Source organism: Chiloscyllium plagiosum, chromosome 24 (genome assembly GCF_004010195.1).
Source record: "Chiloscyllium plagiosum isolate BGI_BamShark_2017 chromosome 24, ASM401019v2, whole genome shotgun sequence".
Classification (NCBI taxonomy): domain Eukaryota; kingdom Metazoa; phylum Chordata; class Chondrichthyes; order Orectolobiformes; family Hemiscylliidae; genus Chiloscyllium; species Chiloscyllium plagiosum.
This window is the reverse complement of record NC_057733.1, coordinates 10712330-10721031: the sequence shown is the minus strand read 5'-3', so window position 1 is coordinate 10721031 and position 8702 is coordinate 10712330. Positions and strand designations below refer to the sequence as shown.

The window sequence follows — 8702 nt, the reverse complement described above, 5'->3', positions numbered from 1 at the left end:
GTTTTATTACTTAAAGTTGGGGGGGGATTTTATTTTGTTGTTGCTGTTGTCCGGAGGATCTGTGTGATTCCCTTTGCATACGGTTTGATTTCATGAGCAGAGGCGATCAGATGGAGGGGACCTGTTGCACAGAGCAGGATTCCAGTCTCTGCAGGGTTCACTTTCACCGTGGGATGAATGGACCACGCGTGGTTGGCTCAGCCCTCCAGAAGATGTGAGCTGGAGAGAGAGAGAGAGAGAGCTTTGCTGGAGTTCTGGGAGAATTGCTGCCTCCTATCTGTGAGTCAGCTCCATTGTCCGCGCTCTCTCTCTCTCTCTAACACACACAGACAAGACAGCATGGACCTGGCAGCGTCCAGACCTCAAGGCGGGCACACAGGAGGACTAGCAAACCAGTTTGGGGCATCTAAAGAGCGCGGTACGGATTGATGCCCGTGCCCTCTCGCTCACTCAAACCTCTCTCCGTCCCTCTCTCTGTCAAAATGGGCATCGACCGAAGGCACAGGGCGTCCCTGGCTCTCACTCTCAACTTTATAGCGCTGGTTTTCTGTGTCACCGCCTTCAGCACCAGCTACTGGTGCGAGGGCACCAGGAAAGTGGTGAAACCTTTTTGCAAAACTAACGTGAAGGAAAAACAGAGCAACTGCATCGAGTACACCAGCCCGGACAGTAACGACAGCAGCGTGGTCCGGTACAGCTGGGAGGCGGGCGATGATAAGTATGTGATTTGCTATTTCCATGCTGGTATTTGGTTCTCTTGTGAAGAAAACATCAGCGGAGAAGGTAAGGAAACCTTTCTACACTTAAGGCTTTTTATTATAGAAACAAAAGCGAAAATCGACTTGTCTATGTATGTATACGTTGGATGTATATATACAGTATGTATGTGTGCCTACATGGTATATGTGTAGATACATTATGAGTCCCTACGCTATATATATAAACTGTCTATATACATTGTATGTGTGCATACGTTGTGTAGATGTGTGTATATTATTACCTATGTGTACATTTGTTATTGCAAAATATACACTTTGTACACAGAAAATCTGTTGGTGCACATACACAATTACGAAGCAGTTCTGTACCGTCTTTGCACGTGAAAAACAAACGAATATCTACAATTACAAAAAAAAGCCCCACTGCTTTTCCTACCTATACAGGACAATATTTCCACACATTTGAGGTCCCAAGGTCTGATACCTTATATATGCGCAAATATTCTTTTTCTCCCTCTATCCCTGTATCCATTTGCCTCCCTAACCCCCTCAAACTATCTATTTACCCATATGACCATGTCGCTCTGCAGACGGGCAGTGAAATGGAAGGAAACGTGTTCACCTTTTGATCCAACACTACTGCAGGAAACCGTACCCGTGTGTAAAGTCAACAATGATTATTCTCTCGTCACCCCTGAAGTATGTCCCTCACCCACCTACACCCCCATAGTTGTCTGCTGGTGTGAAGACGGATTCCAGAGACTGACTGTTTGCATCCAACATATACAGTACATACATCGACGTCCCAGAGACTGACAGGTCTACGAGTCGGTCCGGAAAGCGCGACTTTACCCAGTTTGCCGAACTAGCGAACACGCAAGACAGAGCTCCGAACCCGAACTGTCTCTAGAAAGTTGTCTCTCTTCTTTCCCCTTGCTATTTTACTCACAGCCTCTCTACATTTCAATTCCCTTTATAAGTGAACACAGGAATGACTTGCCCGCCCTCACACCATCCACAAGGTAAATAAATGCAGCTGGTCTTTTCTATCACGTTGTGTTGGAGAGAGCCACAGGTGACTGACAATATCGCTCCAACCTCCTAACCAGAGGGGTACAGCCGAGCCCAAAAGCAGAGAAAAAGGCATTGGAAGGGGTGGCTGTTGTCTGAGGGTGTTCAACTTTGTGTGGGTGTGTATGTGTATCTGTGCCTATGTGTGTATTTTTGAGTATGCGTCCCTGTCTATATTTGTGCCTGTGTGTGTCTGAGTGTGTGTTTGTCTCATGGTGCCTGTATCTATGTGTCTGTAAGGACGTAACGTCCATGAGTGTGTTTGTGTCTGTGGTTTTATCTGTGGGTGTGTGGTTTGCTGTCTGTGTGTTTATGTGTCTGAGTTTGTCTGTTTTTCTCTGTGTCTACGTGCGTTTATGTGTGCGTGTTTGTGTTTATGTTTTAGGCTGAGTGTCTGTGTGTGTTTTTCTGTCTCTGTGCCTGTGTATGCGTGTGTGAGAGAGAGAGAGAGAGCGAGAGAGAAGGGGTGTACTCGGTATGGACGAGAGGACTGCTCCCCTCTTCAGTCTCTACCTCTCCGGCCGTGTCTTTCAGGGTAATTCAGAGCTGTCACCTCAGCCACGTAGGCAAAAATGGGGTCCTGCAGATTAGAGACAAGATTAGTGTGATGCTGGAAAAGCACAGCAGGTCAGGCAGCATCCCAGGAGTAGGAAAATCGACATTTCCGGCAAGAGCCCGTCATTAGGACTGAGCACTGTCCCAAGTAGCAACGGGGGGGAAGGGAGTGGGAATCCGACCTGACCTGATCCTGGCTCGATTTAGTCATGGGATGGGGGGAGTGCGAGGGGAACATAACTGAGGCGAAAAGGCACAGCATTTATTTTGAGAGAACGAGCACTTCCCTGCATTCACACACCGGCTGCTGGCACAGTTATTGAGGTGCATGTGGTGTGAGTTGGTGAAATTGCTTTTGCCAGCCTGTTGCTAACTTCTGCTTCTGTTAATAGTGTCGGGTTTAGCTCGCAGTGATATTTGTTTTGATGCAGCAGTGTCTCTGGGATGAGGTTACTGTCCATTACACATCACTGCTGTTGTCTCCTTCCTGTGAGGTGATGTGTTACTAGCTGTAGGAGCCTGTTCCACAGCGCAGCGCTTCAGGTGTCTGTTATTGTTCACTGCTCCCTGTTTCCTGTTGTTTTCCAGGGGAAAAATGCAGAAGTTTTATTCATCTGACACCTCCTGCTGAACGAGGTCAGTTTGAAATGAATCAATTACCTTTTTTTTAACCTGAAGTTACAGTTTTCAATTTCCAGTTGCCACGCTTATTAGCTTTCTAATAATTGTGACCCATTTGCATACTCTCCAGACTCAGAGGTGTCCAATCATTGATTGTAAAATTACAGTAAGGTATTCCTACACTTGCAGACTCTATTAGTCAGGCGGACAAGGGCAACCAGGCAACAAGAGCACAATCATCTTCCATAGGTGGCTCAGTGGTTAGTGTTGCTGCCTCACAGCACCAGGGACCCAGGTTTGATTCCACCCTTTAGATGATTGACTGTGTGGAGTTTGCACATTCTCCCCGTGCTCCAGTTTCCTCCCACAGTCGAAAGATGTGCAGGTCAGGTGGATTGGTCATGCTAAATTGCCCATAGTGTCTAGAGATGTGCAGGCTGAGTGGATAAGCAATGGGAAATGCAGGATTACAGGAATAGACTAGGAAGGTGGGATGCTCTTTGGAGGGTCAATGTGGACTCAATGGGCCCAATGGGCTGCTTCCAAATGCTCGGGATTCTATTGAGGTGCATGTGGTGTGTGTTGGTGAAATTGTCAATTCCAACACCACCCCGACATGGACACATATCACCATCTCTTCGTCTTTGTTGGGTCAAAATCCTGGAAGCTCCTGCCTCAGCTGACCATGGGTGCACCTTCACCAAATGAATAGTGCCAGTGGGTTCAAATAGAATGTCCACTGCCACCTTCTTGAGGGCAAATGGAGAAGGGCACAATAACTACCTGACTTTGACAGGAGTGCCAGCTTTCAAACAAATCCACAGCTCACTGGGAGTGGCACTCAGGGGTGATTCAGGGATACCAGTCACGAATTGGCTCCTCAAGCCCCTCGATGATTTTTTTTTTCTGTACTCCTAAAGTGCTTCCAATTGTCAAAGCTCCAGACTCAGAAAAGTTGCAGACATTTGATGTGTTTGCGAGTTTTGTTTTGTATTCGTTCACGGGATGTGAGCATTGCTGGCCAGGCCAGCATTTATCACCCACCCCTATTTGCCAAGAGGCAAGTTAAGAGTAATCATATTGCTGTAGGTCTGCATTCACATGTAGGCCAAACTGGGCAGGAATGATAGATGTCCATCCCCAAAGGAAGTGAACCAGATGGTTTTATTCTGACAAACAGCAATAGTGTTATGATAATCATTCAACTGTTAATTCCAGATTTTTTTAAAATTCAAATTCCACCTTCTGCCATTGGTGAGATTTGAACCTGGGTCCCAAAACATTATCTAGGGCTCTAGTGATACTACCACTAAGCCATTGCCTCCCCCCACCCAAGGCGGCATTACTTTTGTCTTCATGGACACAGTAATCTGTTCACTTCATGCATTGCCCTAACCATTGCACAGGAAGATGGTAAGTATCTGTAGACTAATACTTAGGCAGCATAATGCTTAATGGGTTACTCTGGGGTAGCACATCTGTGTCTCAGTTATAGAGACTTAGAGTCATAGAGATGTACAGCATGGAGACAGACCCTTTGGTCCAACTCATCCATACTGACCAAGTATCCTAAATTAAACTAGTCCCACTTGGCCCATATCCCTCTAAACCATTCCTATTCATATATCCATCCAGATGCCTTTTAAATGATGTAATTGTTCCAGCCTCCACCACTTCCTCTGGCAGCTCATTCCATATTTGCACCACCCCCTACATGAAAAAAATTGTCCCTTAGCTCCTTTAGTATGTTTTCCCCTCACCCTCAACCTATGCCCTCTCGTTCTGGACTCCCCCACCCCAGGGAAAAAAACTTTTTCTGTTTATACTCTCCATGCCCCTCATGATTTTACAAACCTTTATAAGGTCACCCCTCAGCCTCCGACACCCCAGGGAAAACAGCTCCAGCCTATTCAGCCTCTCCCTATAGCTCAAACCCTCCAACTCTGGCAAACATCCTTGTAAACATTTTCTGAAACCTTTCAAGTTTCAAAACATCCTTCAGGTAGAAGAGAGACCAGAATGGCACACAATGTTCCAAAAGTGGCCTAACCAATGTCCTGTTCGGCTGCAATATGACCTCCCAACTCCTGTACTCAATGCTCTCAGAAAGTCATGGAACACTGATCCAGTACAGAGACCTGAGTGTTCACTGCAGCCTAACATTTTAGTGCAGTGTTGAGCACAGCAGTTTCCTTCTTTAGGAACGTTCAACTGAGACCCAGCCTACCTTCTCAATATGCAAGAGATGCTATGGCAGAAAAGCAAATGAGTTTCTCCTGGTGTCCTGGCCAACATCAGTTATTTTATCATCCCAAGATTAACATTTGTGGAAGCTCATTGTGTGGAAATTGGTCATTATTTTTGCTAGCATTACAAAGATTTCAATAGTCCTTAAGTTTTCAGCTGAGGGGGAGAATATAGAACTTCAGAGTTCCAATCATTTCTTATCCAGTAAGTTTCATTTCAGACAGGAATAAAATATTGTATCCTCCACCATTTCTTAAGGTTTACACTGCCATAACATACAGTGTAAACCTTAAGAAAAATGCTGGCAATGTTCTACTTAAAAAGATGTTGTTGAATGTTTTTGTTGAAAGTGGATAATTTGCTTATGGGATAAGTGACTGCGGGGCATGATGAGCTGCTGCTTTTATCTTAAAGTAGACCAACAAATGGGTTTGTTAAAAAAAATTGAAAAGGCAGGTCAACAATGATGCTGAGTCACTGCATTTCTCTGCTGTGTTCAGGAAAGACAATGTTTCTTTGTCGAAGCTCTTTGAGGCCACAGAGTTCTCATAATCTTCTGTGTAGCTGGGAGAGGTTATAATCAGCAATAGATTCTCTCTATGTGTCATGATTTAGGAAAATCACACTAACTAACACCAGTGCCTCGGACAATACATTTATTTTAACAGATGTCAGATCAGTCTTTAATAGTCTAACTGTTCACTTGTATACTGATAATTTTGCAAATGGTGCAGTATAAATTCAAAGTAGATTTACCCATGTGGGTTGAGACCAGTCACATGATTCATGATTGATGATTCATGTCAGATTGGGATTATTGGTTGCCATCAATGCTTGCAATTCACCTTTTGATGTTCATCTATCCAATTCTTCTTTTGCCCTATTATTTGACGGTTGTGGAAATCCCCACTCTAATCTCTCTCTGCCGAAAGAAAGAAAACATACAATGTGACAAAGATTAGAGGTAAATCAGAAGATCAGGAAAGTTTTAAAAGTCAACAAAGGAGAGAGGCCAAAATGAACATTGAACTCTTGGAGAATGAGGCTGAGGACATAATAATTGCAGAGAGTTGAACAAAATCATTGCATTAGGCTTCAGTGTAGATGATATTTTGTCTTCCAAACATGCTAGATAGTGAAGAGACTAAAGGCAGTGAAAATAAACACAGCACTATATTGGATGGCATGGTGGCACAGTGGTTAGCACTGCTGCCTCACAGTACCAGAGACTCTGGTTTGATTCTGGCCATGGACGATTGTCTTTGTGGAGTTCACAAGTTGTCTGCATGGTTTTCCTCCAGATACTTTGGTTTCCTCCCACAATCCAAAGATGTGCAAGTTCGGCGGATTGGCCAGGTTAAATTGCCCCATAGTATCCAGAGATGTATAGGCTAGGTGGATTAGCCGTGCGAAATGCACGGTTATAGGGATAGGGATAGGGTGGCATCCCCTTCGAAGGGTTGGTGCTGACTGGATAAGCTGAATAGCCTTTTTCGATACTGTAGGGATTCTATGATTGTATTCTACGATTCGAGCATTAAAGGAATGTGTCCAAAGGTTGATAAGCCCCTAGCTCTGACACCTTGCAACATAATACAGTATTACATAATGCATTCTAGCATTAAAGGGTATAGCTACAAAGATAGCTTAATCACTTAGAGACTTGAAATACTGACAGTGTAATATCCTTATTCAAAAATGGAGGGAAAGAAAAAAGGAAAGTATAGTCTGTTAACTTACCATCTGCTGTTAGGAAACTCTTAAAGTCTACTAAAAAAGACGTGATAGCAGAACATTTAGAAACAAATAGTATAATTTAGCAGAGTCAGCATGGGTTCATGAAGAGGAGATCATGCTTGACAAATTTAAGGTTATTTCGGGGGTAACAAGCAGGGTAGATAAAGGAGAATCAATAGATCTACTGTATTTGAATTTCCAAAAGACATGTGATAAGCTACCCACATAAGGCTACTTAATAAGATAAGGACCCATGATGTTGGAGATAGTATATTCACATGGATAGAGGATTGGCTAATTAACAGAAGACAGAGAGTTGGGATAAAGGAGGTATTTTCAGGATGGTGACCTGTAACTAGTGGGGTCCCACAAGGATCAGTGCCGGGGCCACATTCTACAAGAAGTATTGATGATTTGGATACTGGACATGACTGCACTATTGCCAGGTTTGCAGGTGACACAAAAATAGGCGGGAAGACGAGTGGTGAGGATGATACAAAGAGGGATATTGTTTTAAAAAATTCTCAAGGTCAGGTTCGTAGGAGAGTAGTCTGACACAGAACAAACGACCAAGAGGCGAGTCTGCTAGAATATGAGCATTTTATTCCCCGCAGCGTCGCCACAACCAGGTCTCATACTTACAACGGGTCTGGCTTATACTCACTCTACATGTTACCGGAACTGGGAGCCGTCAGTTCTCGTAGAGCGGTTGCCAACAACCCACGCTCGGCGGTTAAACGTAACCCCGGAGCAGACTCACCGAACTGGAGACTTTTCCAGCTGATATACTCTTTTCCAGATATAAACATTCATGTGAACAGCAGAGCAAGGCTAAAAAACACATTCCATTCTGGTTACATACAGATAAGAAGATTCACACGGGGAGGTGTGTAATAAGATTCACACGGGACTAAGCGACACCTTCCATTTTCGGTTAGATTCACACATGTATTGGGACACAATTTTAACCCTTTCACCACAGATATAGACTAGTTCAATGAGTAGGTAGAAAGTGGGTAAGTGAATTATAAAGTGGGGGGAAATGTGAGATTATGTACTTTGGAAAAAAAAATAAGAGTTGAATATTATTTGAATGGGGGAAGACTGAAGAAAGCTGCAGCTCTGAGGGACTTTGGGGTCTTTGTGCATGAATCACAAATAGCAAGGATCAGCAGGTAATAGGGAAGGCAAATGGAATATTTAATGGAATAGGGAATGGAGTATAAAAATAGGAAGGTCTTTCTGAAACTGTACAGGGCATTGGTCAGACCTCAGCTGGAATGCTGTGAACAGTTCTAGTCTGCTTACCTTAGGAAAGGTATCCTGGCATTGGAGGCAGTCCAGAGAACATTCACTAGGTTGATCCTGGGTTTGGAGGGAGAGTTTTATGATGAAAGTTTGAGTAGGTTGGACCTCTACTCATTAGAATTTAGGAGAATGATAGGTGACCTTACTGAAACACACAAGATTCTTAGGGAACTTGATGGGACAGATACAGAGAGGTAACTTCCCCTTGTGGGAGAGTCTGGCATCAGACGGTGTATACTTGGAGCAAGGAATCACCATTTAAGACAGAGATGAGGAGGAAGTTCTTTCCTCAAGGTGCTGAATCTATGAAATTCTTTCCTGCAGAGGACTGTCAAGTTAAGTACAGGATATATTCAGGGCTGAACTATACAGATTTTTAATCAGGAAGTGAATCAAGAATTATGGGAAAAAGGCTGGAAAATGAGATTGAGGATTATCAGATCA

General features: G+C 43.9%; 1 protein-coding gene across 2 annotated transcripts in view; it reads left to right on the top strand.

The window, feature by feature from the left end:
- The first annotated feature begins 271 nt into the window (after positions 1–271).
- gsg1l2b (gsg1-like 2b) overlaps positions 272–8702 on the top strand; it is a 146569-nt gene continuing 138138 nt past the window's right edge. For both annotated transcript variants that reach the window (XM_043714421.1, XM_043714420.1), the window contains exons 1-2: positions 272–783; positions 2934–2981. In XM_043714421.1, the coding sequence (XP_043570356.1) occupies positions 429–783; positions 2934–2981 (403 nt within the window). In that variant the 5' untranslated portion in view covers positions 272–428. The remainder of the gene's footprint in view (positions 784–2933; positions 2982–8702) is intronic.